Source organism: Mus pahari, chromosome 14 (genome assembly GCF_900095145.1).
Source record: "Mus pahari chromosome 14, PAHARI_EIJ_v1.1, whole genome shotgun sequence".
Taxonomy (NCBI): Eukaryota; Metazoa; Chordata; class Mammalia; order Rodentia; family Muridae; genus Mus; species Mus pahari.
In genome coordinates this window covers 9,424,768-9,439,582 of record NC_034603.1, presented here as the reverse complement: position 1 = coordinate 9,439,582, position 14,815 = coordinate 9,424,768, and the positions used below count along the sequence as shown (strand labels likewise).

Below are 14,815 nucleotides of genomic sequence, written 5' to 3'. Positions count from 1 at the left end.
CAACTATTTACATAAAGCACTTAAGAACAAACAACGTTAATCATAAAAGGCTACCATTTACTACATGCTTTCCAGCACTTAATCCTCCCACGTATATAGGATTAAGACATTTTTACTGCCTATTTTTGAGCAACCAAGATAGAAACCGAAATGGGAAAAAAAAAAAATGGCAGGAGAGAGATGGCTCATGAGAGTATGTCTTAGTTGGGATTTTATTTCTGTGAACAGACACCATCATCACAGCCGCTGTTACAAAGGAAAACATTTCACTGGGGCTGGCTTCCAGTTTCAGAGGTTTAGTCCATTATTGTCATGGCAGGAAGCATGGCAGGCGGACATGGTCCTGGAGAAGGCGCTGAGAGCTCTACCTCTGGATTCACAGGCAGCGGGAAGCGCAAATGAGCCAGTAGGTCTGATTTTGAGCTTCAGAGATCTCAAAGCCAACTGCTACTGCAGCACTTTTTCCAACAAAGCCACACCTTCTAGTGGTGCCACTCTCTATGAACTTATGGGGGCTATTTTTATTCACACCACCCCCGAGCACTTCTAGATTACTGCTTTTGTAGATTTACAGAACCAGGGATCCAAATGAATACTGTTCCTTGGCCAACTTACAGCTATCTGCCTGAAATGCCAGATCCAACGTCTCTGGTCTCTGAGGGCAGCCACACTCCTGTGCCCATACATACCCCACCTCACCAACATCCCCAGACATAATTTTAAAAACTAAGACGTTTTTAAAATTTAAAGAGAAAAGTCCAGGCATGATGGTGCATGTTTTCAATACCAGCACTAGGAAAGTCAGAGGCAGGTGGATCTCTGAGTTCAAGATCAGCCTATTCTACATATCTAAGGAGTTCCAGGAGAGCTTGGACTACATAAAGACCCTGTCTCAAATAAAACATCCCTTGTATCTAGTTAATGACCGTTATGGACGGCCAGCCAGCTTGACTCTTTATTTTCCTGAGATGTACCGGAATGGACAAAATCCTGAACGCCCTGCCCCCAACACTGTCACCACCCCAGCTCCTCACCCTCACAGCCACTGCAGTCATGAGAGCTGAGAACCTACTCTCTGTGCATTGCTCCCGAGGACTTGCCCTTCCCCGGCACCCCGGAAGGAGTCCAGCAAGAGTTCAGGATAATTATTTTTCCGTTTACCCCGTAGAGAAGAGGCTTATAGAGATTAATTTTGTAAGAATAATGTTCCTTCACACCCTATTCTGAAGCCTGAGATTCGGCTCACTGCAGATGGGGTTTTCCAGGCACCGCTCTTTGCTGCTTTCTGCCAAACACATGGCATTTTAAGTCACTGATGATGGTATGAGGGTGCTACAAGAACAAATTCAGAAAATTAGAAGAGGACTAAGAAACTACATAGTCCAACATCATTGTAACATCTGAGAAGTTTTGCAACAACAAAAAATTAAGATAAAGATGAACTGATTCCTAATACTCAGAACCCTCTAGAATGTAGTAACCACACTATAGAGAAGCAAGCCTACCATCTCATTATCTGTAAAGAGAACGAAAGCATTTTTTTTTTTTCAACTTGCCATTGTGTTTTTAGAAAGAGGGGACTGAGCTGCAGTGAACAACAACAAAAGAAAAAAAGCAAAAACCAAAACAATGCAAAACAAAACAAAACAAAAACCCTCGCAGTACATTCTGGTCCGCTACCCAGACCAATCTGGCTAATAGCAGCCAGACCTGCCCGGGCAAGCCTTGGCACAGAACACTCAGTTCCGCAGCTTAAGGAAGGACAGTTCGGAAATGCTCCAATGAGAGAGACTGAGAGAGTCGGGCGTGGCTCGAAGGGGGCGGAGAATTGAAGTCTGGATAATGGGAAGTGTGAGCTGATTGGCCGAGCTTCCTCAGAGGCCATCTATCAAAAGAACCACACCAATCAGCGGCGAAGATGCGTCCCAGCTAGAGAGCCGGGTCTCCAGCCTGTCCCCACCGCTGCCCGGCGCAGTCCTTCGCTGCGCGCTGACCCCGAGGAAGGCAGTGCTTGGTCAGGGCGCTGAGGGACCCTCCACCGGGACGCCGGCCCCTCCCCGGGCCTCTGCTCACTTGCCCCCCCACCCCCTAGTCCGTTCCCCTAGTAGGCCTGTCGGATCGGGGACGTGGGGCGAGCTGAGAGCAGGCCCGGGGTGGGTGGTCACCGTGGTGAAGACGTGGCTGTCAAGGTGAGAGGGGATTATGGGGGGTGGATCTCAGAACCCTGCACTCTGGAACGCAAGCCCGGGCTAGTCTGCGCCTAGAGAGAGGCGCAGCGGGAGCGGTATTCCTATGTCATGCCTCCCTGTTCCAACCTGCACCCCTGAACTGAGTTAGTGGTTCCTCACCTAGACGACTTTCCTATCTGTCATATCTTTTAAATTGCCCAGGGAAGAATCGTCCTCTGTATCCAGGGCTTAGGTTGTGCCCAAGACTCAGAGGAAGTGTAACGCATACTTCCACCAATGCAACTCCCCAGATTACCTAACTTTTTCTTTTGGTTTTTAAATGGCATTAGACTATTCGGAGCACTGAGTGCTAAGCACAGTGCCACACTGAGTCATATCGTGTGTTATTCACAGCCACTCCAAGAAACAGATGTTGTCACCCTCATTTCACAGGTGTAAAAATAAGCTCATTATCTGGCAATAAATGGTCACCTGTGTGCTAAGCAGTTTGTGTGACTCCATTTAAGCCACCCAATCTATAAGCTATAAGATTGTAGGTAATAATCGTATTTCTACTTCATAGGTAAGGAACTAAGAAGGTTCACATTGTTAACATATATGGCAGAGTATGTAATATCATTTGACTTTTAGTTTGGGTGTATCATGTGGGGCAGTATCTGTTTGTGGCATGTACTGACAAGAAATCTTTGTCTGAGTAAGAGAAAAAAATTTTAAGCTATAGTATATGTCCTATACAAACTCAAAATTTAGGAATGTGACCTACTGGGAGAAGGTAAAAATACTTACAGACCTTTGCTTTGCAGTGTCTTTGTCTTAGACTTAATGGAATGAGGGGGGTGGAGGGGGAATGCACTGTAAAGCGCTTTTTGGCACAATGCAGAGATAGCCAAGCAGGAAGGGTTCTTATGCTCTTTTCTGGGTTTGTTCTATTTATAGATGATAGAAGTACTGACAACTGACTCTCCGAAACTGCTACACCAGCTGAACACCCTGTTGGAACAGGAGTCTAGATGTCAGCCAAAGGTCTGCGGCTTGAAACTAATTGAGTCTGCCCATGATAATGGCCTCAGAATGACTGCAAGATTACGGGACTTTGAAGTAAAAGATCTACTTAGTCTAACTCAGTTCTTTGGCTTTGACACGGAAACATTTTCCCTAGCTGTGAATTTACTGGACAGATTCTTGTCTAAAATGAAGGTATGTTTATGCTACAATATCTCAGTTCTTAATTTCGCTCCGTGTGTTTAAGAGATCAAATTGCAGAGGGCTGAAGAAATGACTCAGTAGCTAGGAGCGCATGTTGGTCTTCCAGAAAATATAAATTAAGATTCTAGCCTCCTCTGGCACATGCATAAATGTACCAAACACACACACACACACACACACACACACACACACACACACACACACATTAAAATTTATAAAAAGGAAAAAAAGCCATCAAATTGCTGGATTAGGGCTGCTATACAAAAATGACTTTCAAATGTGGCAATGCTTCCTTTCCATAATGAAGACTTGTAAAACATCACTTATTAGTTGTATACTGAAGTAGAAAGTAATTTAACATCAAGCAATTAATTGTAGTACTCCAGTAGTAGGAAAGCTGGCAATCTGTAACAAACTTTCTTGAGCCAGCAAAATAACTGAACACAGAGAGTACTTGCTATACATGCCTCAGAGAGTCAAGTCTGAGTTCTGTCTCTGGAACACTTAAGTGAAGAGAATGAACCAACTCCTCAAAGCTGTCCTCTGACCTTCACGCGCACACCAGGGCAGACACATGCCCTCCCAGCTATCTCTCCCTTACACAGAGGAGTAATAAAAATAAAATTAAGGGCCTGGTGAAATGCCTTTAATCCTAGCACTCGGATGGCAGAGACAGGCAGGTTTCTGTGAGTTCGAGGCCAGCCAGGTATACATAGTGACTTTCCAGGACAGCCAAGGCTACACACAGTGAGACCATTTCAAAAGATAAAAGTTAAAAAAAACAAAACAAAACCATAGAAATTTCTTAAAAACTGTTGTACAGTTTGTATGTTTGTGTGCATATGGACACACCCATGCTGCAATATATGTAGAGGTGAGGACCACTGCGGAACACTATATGGGTCCTGGGGATTGAACTCAGGTCATCAGCATCCTTTCCCACTAAGCCACCACACTAGCCCCAATCAAAACCTTTTTTGATAGACTGGATAATTCCATTCATCTATTCACATCATAGATTTAAAGTTAAATCTCCGTTAAAGTCTGAATATTAGGTTGTGGATTAGGAATTAGGGTGTATTTCTTAATTACTATCCATATATAAAAATTCTAATTTCCTTAGCCATCTGGCATTTCCAGCTCCAGTTTGCATGCAATAGAAAAGGAAGCATTTAGAGAGTTATTTCCCAGTAACTGACAAAATATTCTTATGGTTTTCAAAGTTTGACTCTTAAAACGGAAACGATCTTCCCTATCCACCCAAAGCCACTGGTTTCAAGTAGGGCACAGAAGACTGTCGGGATCCTGTCAAAGTAGAACACGTTAAATCTGTTGTAGCTATTTGTCTTGATCTATTTTTCATGACGGTCTGAGTCCTAGGTTCCCTCTGTGTCCTATTGAAGCCTTGTAAAGACACTGTTGTGTGTGTAGGTACAGGCGAAGCACCTTGGGTGTGTTGGTCTGAGCTGCTTTTATTTGGCTGTGAAATCGATTGAAGAGGAAAGGAATGTCCCACTGGCAACTGATCTGATCCGAATAAGTCAGTATCGGTTCACAGCGTCAGACCTGATGAGAATGGAGAAGATTGTGTTGGAGAAAGTGTGCTGGAAAGTCAAAGCTGCCACTGCCTTTCAGTTTCTGCAGCTCTATTACTCGCTCATTCACGAGACCTTGCCATTTGAGAGGTATGTGAAATCTGTTTTGAACAAAACAAAAAAAAAAAAAAAAAAAAAAGGGTTGGAAATCAAAGGGATACTGTCTGGAGGTTTCATAAAATTGGGATCAAAATAAGGACCTCTGGTCCCTTGGACTTTGCTACCTAACAGAAGTGAAAAGATGCTTGTCAGTCATTTATTGAAGGTTCCTTCTTAAGATTATAGCACATTTCTACTCTACAAAACCAAGGAAATCAACATTTAACATAAATTATAGAAATACATTCAAAAGATGTGGAATTTTTACGGAAATAAGATCATGGTATTTGTGGTAGACTAGTGCTCACTAAATGGCTTTTGACCAGAATCATTTAAAATTTCTGCTTAACAAGTTCCTGACACTGATAGAAGAGAATTTCCTTTTCTTAAAATAATTTTTATATTGTGTGTATGAGTTTTATTTTAAAAACTGCCTTCGATAAACTTTTAAAACTGCCAACTACATATAGTACTGTCTACATAAAGTCAATCCCATTTTCTTTTTAAAGGAGAAACGATCTGAATTTTGAAAGACTAGAAGCCCAACTTAAGGCCTGCCACTGCAGAATCATATTTTCTAAGGCAAAGGTACATATTTTATATGATTGATCCCAATTACAGAGACCTATTTTTATCACTGACATTTACTTTATATTTATCTTTTTCAGCCTTCTGTGCTGGCGCTGTCTATCATTGCTTTGGAGATCCAAGCACTGAAGTACGTAGAGTTAACAGAAGGAGTAGAATGTATTCAGAAACATTCCAAGGTATGCCAAGGTTATAGCATTGATCCTATTAGCAAGCTACAAGAGAAATGTATCCACTGTACTTCCTAAAGTAAAGCAAGATGCTGTGTGTTGGTCTGAAGTTTAAACAGTTCTCCCTTAGTTCCCTTTGGATGATGTGGAAACATATTAATGAGAATATATTTATTACTATAAATATAGTGGGGCTTTTGTTTTTTTTTAAATTTATGTACAGATAAGTGGCCGAGATTTGACCTTCTGGCAAGAGCTTGTTTCCAAGTGTTTAACTGAATATTCATCAAACAAGTGCTCCAAACCAAATGGTCAGAAGTTGAAATGGATTGTGTCTGGACGCACTGCACGGCAACTGAAGCACAGTTATTACAGAATAACTCACCTCCCAACGATTCCTGAGACCATTTGTTAGCTGATAAATCTGGTTGTTATTCTCTGTATTCAGAAAATTTTCCAGTATGATCATTTTCTGCTACAACTGAAGAATTGAAATACTATCTTCAATATAAAGAATAGAAAAGTGAGCTTGTTGACTGATCTAGACAGAATACTGGAAGGCATTCACTATGTACAGTGCAAAGCAGTTTTAAGAGAAAGGACATATCAAACCACTAGATATATGCTATTACTTTTCATCAAAGGATTAGCAAAGAGAATACTTTAAACCTGAATTTTAAAAGTGGTTACTGAAATAGCACTTCTTTAAATTACATATCACCCCACTATAGCTTATTTAAAGTTACATAAGCCCAAGCAGAAGAACAAGAAATGTGACCCATATATGAACAAATTTTTATCTGTCCATTGACTACAAAAATGAAGTACCAACTTGGGTGATGAACTTGCAAAGTAATATAGGGCATGCCCACATTAGGTTTCTGGAAACTGCCAGAGTGTCTTACATCTATCGTTAGTATTTTACCTCTATAGCATTTGGACTAATACAAAGTAATTATATGCATGAAAATATAAAATTGGTCTCTGATACATATACACTTTTGCCATTTAAATTTCTTAATCATAGCAAAGATTTATCTTTTTATGATTAAAAACATTTTTTTTCCTTAATGTATGGTGGCACATGCCTTTAATCCCAGCACTAGAGAGGCAGAGGCATGTAGATCTCTGAGTTCAAAGCCAGGCTGGTCTACACAGTGAGTTCCAGGACAGCCAGAGAGCTATATAATGGAGAGACCCTGTCTCAGAAACACTCAGAGCAAACAACAACCAAACATCAGGTGTAAATGTTGCTGGGAGGGTAGGGAAGATGGTCTAGAAGGGAGGGATGCTTGCTCTCAAGCCTGGGAACCTGACTTCATCCTTCGGGACCCACATGATGGAAGGAGAGAACAAACTCCCAAGTTCTTTGTCAAGTTCACTCACACATGCACATACCTCACCACCCCCTGCAGGAAATACATGACCATGCGTCTGAGATATCACTAGTTCACCTTTAGCAGCTCGCAGTTTGTAGGCAGACCTCTGTTAAGTTGGGTCTATGTTGTTGTTTGCCTATGCAGCAGGATTACAGCAGCAGCAGCAGCATAGACTGTCCCTCAGACTTTCTGCCACTCTGACCTGAGTTTCCTACGGTACAGGATTTACTCTGAGAAACCTCAGCACCTTACCCCAGCAGCCTTGGCAGAGTGGCCTCACGGTTAGGGAAAGTCCTTGATTCTAGGCTTGGGAGAGCTATGCTTAGATTTGAATTCACCCAGGAAGCATTCAGATCAAGGCTAAAGACATAAATGTGAAATAAAACTGTGAACCTTCATTTTAAAATTGGTCTGACTTCCCAGATTTGAACAATATATACTTACGTGGTATTAAAAATGGTAAACTGCTTAATTTAAATCTCAAAATTTAAATTATGAGGTTTACATAAAAACCAACATTTCACGAATGCACTTTTAAGGTATTAAAAGAGGTATTTAAGTGGTAAATGGTATCTTGGCACCCATAACCAAGTAATAGTTACTTTAGGGGTGGGATTTTTTTATTGCTGTGAGAAATACATTTAAAACTGTGGGTGTTTTATATAAAGCAGATTTCCCAAGTTTTGAAATTTTGTTACCTTTAATATTTCTTCTAGAGAATAGGTGTTTGTATCCATAATAAAAGAAAAGTTTGTCAGAACTGCTGCTTCAATCTAGTCCGAGAGAATTGTCTTTACTGTCTTAATAACTGGATGAATTAGCACTCTGAAAATTTATTTATTGCAGTAAAGTTAGTTGAGGCTTGATAAAACCCTCCAGACGTTTTTAGTACAGACTGTTTCTATAAAACTACCACTGCTTCTAATGTAGAACTTTATTTTAAAAGAAATAAAATTGCCGAGTCTATCTACAAAACCTTTCTCTAAGTCTTAAGGGAAATAAGGAGGCACCTCCATAATGATAAGAGCAGTTGTGCGCAGTCTCCATGCTGGCTTGAATGTATGATCTACACTGTTTAACACAGGCAGCTCCTTGGGGCCCTGGACAGCCTGAGTCTCCCTAGAGTAGCTGAAACCATTTTGACATGTAATGGATAAGAAAATTATCTATTGAGAAGCTGAACAATAAACCAAAGAATGGGTGTATTTTATTCTTAACCTCTGTAAACCATGTTTCTCTGAGAACATGTCAGTTCTCCCTAAAGGCTGGTACGCTTCAATTTGAACACAACCTTGATTTTGAGTTGGACAGAAGTAAACTAACCAACTACCATTATGTTTTTGAATACACCTTTCAATAAAGTTATTGAAATGCAACCTTCCTTGTTTTGGTTTCTTTTGTGATTTAAGTATTTTAGCACTATTATAAAATAAACTTTATTATATTCTCTATTGTTTATTAATTTTACTAAAGTAAGATACACAGAAGCAGAAACAAAATCCCTTAGTAGTGTAGTTATCAAGCTGGGAATGGTGGCACACGGTTTTAATTCCAACTGGGAACCAGCCTTCATAGCAAGCTCCAGGCCAGCCAAGCCTACACGGTGAGACCCTATCTCAAAAAATATAGTAACCACCATCCAGTTACTTTAATTTAAAAAACAAAACAAGAAACCACAGTTTAAGTGTGTTGGTTGAATGGACCTAAAACAATGTATTTTGTATGCATTATTGCGAATCAGGTTTTTCATTTAGACCCACCAGTGCTATGGATGTTATTCATAATAAAAATGTATGTGTGCACTTCTTACTGAGCTTAATTAAGGTTATTCACTTGAGCATGGGTAAAAAAAAAAGTTATTTATTGGAACATGGGAAGCTTCTCAATGGATGCAATCTTGCAGAAAACAATTGTGCTATCTAGTTTTATGTCAGCTTCCTACAAGAAGGGCGAACTTCAACTGAGAAAATGCTGCCACTAGACTGGCCTGTGGGCAAGCTGTGAGGAACAGGCCATGAAGCAGCACTCCTCCTCGCCATCTGCCTGATCCTGTCCCAGTTCCTGCCCCGACTCCCTTCTGAGATGGTCTGGGACATGCAAGTGTACGCGCAATAAACCCTTTCCTTCCTGATTTGCTTTCAATCCTGATATTTTCTCATAGCACTGGAAGTCCTAAATTAGACACATCCCTTCCCCTAGTCACCTTTGTCAACAGTCCCTCGGGGATAGGTGGGGCCTCATGAACCCTTTCCAAGATACAATGTTAATGTTTCTTAGGACATTAAACCGAGTATTAAAGCAGGCACTGTGAGGAAGTGACAATAACCCACTGTACTTGACTCACATTGGTCAGAAGCTCCCTTTCCAAGTACTTGACTTTATGTATTTCTAAATATAAGATATACATATATAAATAATTGCTATTTCTGACCTAACGACTATGGTCAGCAGTGACTTGTTGGTATTACTATAACCCACCTCACATAAGTTCTAAACTGAATGAAGATAATCAGTTAGCAAATCCATCAGTCACAAGAAGTGAGAGGTAACGAAAAGTCACACGCTTTGGACTCCAGGACCTTTTGCTCTTATGATTCTGCATATTCTATCCCAAAATGGAGAATTAATACATGCGAAATTGCATAACCCCTATAATCCAAACCATATTCTGTGCTATCATGAGAGAATAACATGATGACTTTCCCTCATTTATAATAACAGAGTAGTCATTATCAAACATGTCGTCACAAAACAACCTAACAAAATGTGCTACATTTTACAGTGTTCACTGGGAAGCTTATATCCCAATCCAAAACCAGATAGTTTTAGGTTTTGTTTTTTTTTTTTTTCACATTAGACCAACAAATAGACATCGGAGGAATCTAAACTGCTGGAGGACAAAACATAACCGAAAAAATCACTAAATATATCACTACATACAAACTGTGAAAAAATGTATAGCAACGAAAGGAGAAATCATCAAGTATTAGTTGGAAAACAGGACATTACTCTTGGAAATGTACAGAACTAATTGACTAGGCATTGCATCGTTAACCGGCCTGTAACCATTCACAACTGCGTATGGAACAGTCATCAAGACAGACTAGGTCGTGGGTCCCAAAAAGTAAAAAGCTGAAATCATGCAAAGCGTGTTTGCTTAATAAGTAGAAATAAGTAATAGGCAAAATTCTAAGAACTTAAAAATGAAACCAGAGACGTCCAATTTGTGGTTCTAAGGATAAGCATCCAAACACAACGTACTTTAGACTGAGTGGAAACGAAGGAGCACCATATGCGGAATGCACTGTATCAGTGCACATTACAGACACTGTGTATACTGACTATGACGGTCTTAAGAGCCAATAAAGACTCTACTTATGAAACGGGGGTGGGAGGCCAAGTGAAATCCAGGTGAGGGAGCAGGCAGACAGAAACAATGCAAAAGATGGGGTGATAAAATTCTAACAAATTAGCAAGAGAAAAATCAAAACCAAAAACTGGTCCTTTGGAAAGAGTGATAGACGATAGAAAAACTAAGGGATTAACTCGGGTATTAGAAAAAATATATACTGCTACAGACCCTGGAAGACATTCAAGGGGACTGGAGGGGAGGCTCTGAGTAAACGCGCTGGCTGACAAGCGTGATGAGCTGAATATGATCCCCAGAAACCACATGGATGGAAAGGAAGAACAGACGTCCCGAAGCTGTTCTCTGACATCTCCAAGTGCTGCCAAATATGTCTGCATGCACATACAAAGTACGTGGTTTTAAACAGAAAATGAGACATAAAGAAAATATGATAAGGGCTAGAGAGATTGCTCAGCGGTTAAGAGCACCGACTCATCTCCAGAGGTCCTGAGTCCAATTCCCAGCAACCACATGGTGGCTCACAACCATCTGTAATCTGTAATGGGATCTGGTGCCCTTTTCTGGTGTGTCTGAAGAGAGCAAAGGTGGTGTATTCATATGCATAAACAATCACTTAAAAAAAAAAAAAAGAAGATACGATAAACAAGTCTACCTACACAGAGTTAGAATAATTTAAGTCAGTCCTTGAAAGACAAGAACTGCCACAATGTATGAAGCTGGAGACCTGAGGGGTGAAGAGCACTGGCTGCTCTTGCAGAAGACCTGGGTTCACTTCCCAGCACCCTCTTGGCAGCTCACAGCTGTCTACAACTCTAATTTCAGGGGACCCAATGCCCTGGTATGGTTTCTGTGAGCACTACACATGTGGTGGTCATTCATGCAGGAAAAAATACTCCTACATATAAAATGGGGAAAAAAACTTTAAAAAGAACTGCCAAAACTTAACCAAAATGAATTACATAATTTGAATAATTTCTTATAGTTCTAAAAAAATTTTTAAAGGGGTGGACTGTACAGATGACTTGGCAGTTAAGAGCACTGGCTGTTCTTCCAGAGGGCCCAGGTTCAATTCCTAACACACCCATGTGGGAGCTCACAAGTGCCTGTATCTCCACCTCTATGCAGGCAAAACACCAATGCACATAGAATAATATTTTTGAAATGTAAACAGTTCACAAGGCTCTAACAGCTCTCTTCTAGACAGAACTATTTCACAGTTCATCTTACAAAATCAGAATTAATGTATGAAGACAAGAGGAAGATATCAGAAAAATTATCAGTATTCCAAATGAACAAACATCTGAGATGGATGTAGATATGTAAACTGAGTGATACTCATGGCTAAGTTTGGGTGAGGGATTGTGACAAGTTATTTCATAAAAAAATTAGTATTTCATACTAATTTTTGAAAATAAGTACAACTCAGCACATTAACAATCCAGACAAGAAAATTATCAAACCAGCTAATACAGAAACATGATCTGGAACAACTTTTATTAAACAACTTTTCTCATTTTGTTTTTTGTTATTCTGCTTTTGTTGTTTTTCAAAACAGGTTTTCCTCTGTGTAGCTACCAGGCTAGCCTTGAATCCAGAGACCCACCTGCCTCTGCCTCTCGGCCTCTCGGCCTCTCTGCCTCTGCCTCTGTCATGCTGGGATTAAAGCTGGTGCACCATCACACCGGACTTTTACCCCCTTTCCTGAAGTTTAGCTAGCTAGAAAATTTGGGGAACTTCAGCCTGATAAAAAAAGGAAGTATGGATACCTTGCAGGTAGCACGGCCCATACTGATGAAGAGCAATGTGCTCACCATCCTAACGCATAGCTAACACCAGGCTGATCGATTTTTCTATTGTCTAGCCAGTATAACCAGGAAGGATGATGGTAACAGGCCTCATCTCAGCACCCGGGAGGCAGGAGATCAGGCACTCAAGGACAGCTCAGCCACAAAGTCATTTCAAGATCACCACAGACTTCGAGAAGACTCTACAACAGATCAAAAGAGGAGGTGGGGGGAGCCTACGAACTAAAAAGGGTAAAATGAAACTGACTTACACAGGAAACTCAAGGAATCAAAAAGAACCCATAAAAACAAACCAAGTGAAACACACAAACTGAGTTTAACAAGGCTATAGAGGCCATGGACGGTGCTGCCTACTGGCTTGCTTCTCATGGCTTCCTCAGCCTGCATTCACATAGACCCCAGGACCTTGACTCCAGAGGTGCCACCACTCACAACGGACTGGGACCACCCCTTCACTAAGAAGCCCTAATGCCTTACCTGCAGCCCAATTCTATGAAGGCATTTTCTCAATTGAAGTTCCCTTTTCAAAAATAATTCTAGTCCAAAGATGAAATACAAGTGGCAGAAATAATAAGCGCATAAAAACTGGTTCCACACACATTTACAGCAGCGCTATTCAGCAGAACCCAAACAGGAAAATACCTAAATATATATCTTAAAAATTGACTGTGTGATAAGGCCATATAATGAAACAGTATTCAGACACATAAAAAGCATGGGTGAGCTTCCCAAAGACCACAAATTCTATGGTGCCATGCATGTGAACTGTCTTTTAATGAGATCTACGAAACAGAATATCCAAAGCTGGCTGGGACAGAAAAGCATGACAGCTGACTAACACAAGGCTATTTGTGATGATGAAATGCTTGAAAATCCACTAAGATGGCTGTGTACTCTTCGTGTGCTCAGTTACATACTTAAATGGGTGAATCTATGGTACACAAATTGTCTCAACATTTTGAAAAAGATTGTGTGACTTTGTTTACATTATATATTCTAAGAGACAAAACTATTCAGAAGAGCTATAACCGAGACACTGGCATCCAGAGTCGAAAGCTAATAGTGTGATTACAAAGAAAGAACTTCAGTGACTCTCAGTGACTATTTTAGTGGGAGGCACTTACAGAAATCTATACATGTGCTAAAATTCACCAAATTGTACATTAGAAAACATTAATTTTACCTGTAAGTCAGTTCAAAATAATATTGAAAACAATGTCAAAACCAACCAAAGAAAAGGCCTTTTCCTCCCAAGAATTCATTCCTAAACTCATTAAGAGAAGTAATCAAACACGGAAGGCACCATAGAGCAGCCCAGCTGCTGGTCTTCAATGCTGGGCTCAGGCAGTGAAGACACCCTGATCAACACAGCCTCACACTTGAAAGGCACTTGTAAGGAGATGAGCTACAATGGGATGTCAAATACAGTAAGAGTGGTGGAAACCAGTCTACTGAAGAGAGAAAAACTAAAATAAACCCCGTAAGATTAGAACTGGGTATCCAATGGAAACTCATGATTTGCAGTGTGTATGTAGAGGTTTAATGTGTGCATGGTAGGCACACATCAACAGTGTTCATACACCAGCACGCACATTTTCCTGTTAAAAAACATATATCCACCAAAGAGAACTGGGTTCTTTAGCAAAATGTTCGATTAGAGAACTGTGGCAGGGAATGCCAAAGTCTGGCCAGTAAGAAATTGCTCAAACGATGATGTAAGCATGTCAAAAGGGCACAGAAGCCACCTAGACTGGTTTTACACTATATTTTAAGCATAAAAGTATTGTTTACCCCCTGAATTAAACAGTAAATAAGTTCAAGGTTTGGTTAGAAACAAGAGGTGCTTTAAAACTAGTTTCCCACAAAGTAAGCACCCAAAACTTGGTATCACAGTGAAAAAACCCAGCAGATACTATCTTACTCCCTGACCAAGGCAACACTGTCAGCATCAGCAATAGGGTGAAATTCTTAATTCACGACAGGGTACCAGATGCAGGAATATTGTAGACAATAGACCTCATCCTGAACAGTCAACAGACAAAATTTCCATCATTTTCAAGTCCAAAAGCTAAGGCAAGCACAGGAGCATACTGTCAGAGGGTCTGGGAACTAAGGCCAGAGTGTCACCATGAGTTAGAGGCCACACTGCCAGCAAAGCGCTATCATGAGAAAAGAAGCAGTAAAGCCAAGGAAAACGTGGGAACCTGTTCCATGCTGAAGTGGGCTCCAGCCCTGTGCTGGAGCAGCACACCCGAAATACAGGGCTTTCTTAGGTCAAGAACACTGTAGGGATTAGGCCAGCATAGATGGCATAGGTCTGAGGCCTAAACAGTAGTACCATGTCCATGTTGATTTTCTAACTTTAATGGCTGCATTGAGAGAACACACTTTTTTGAAGAAAAGAAAACGTAAAA

The 14,815-nt window shown here is 40.7% G+C and overlaps 1 protein-coding gene across 1 annotated transcript; it reads left to right on the top strand.

Annotated features, from left to right (window-relative positions):
* The first annotated feature begins 1,904 nt into the window (after positions 1-1,904).
* Positions 1,905-8,602, top strand: Ccng1 (cyclin G1). The gene is made up of 6 exons (XM_021211849.2): positions 1,905-2,189; positions 3,126-3,386; positions 4,827-5,080; positions 5,599-5,677; positions 5,758-5,856; positions 6,071-8,602. Exons 2-6 carry the CDS (start codon positions 3,126-3,128, stop codon positions 6,260-6,262), a joined length of 885 nt encoding a protein of 294 aa, XP_021067508.1. The 5' UTR covers positions 1,905-2,189; the 3' UTR covers positions 6,263-8,602.
* Positions 8,603-14,815: the final 6,213 nt, after the last annotated feature.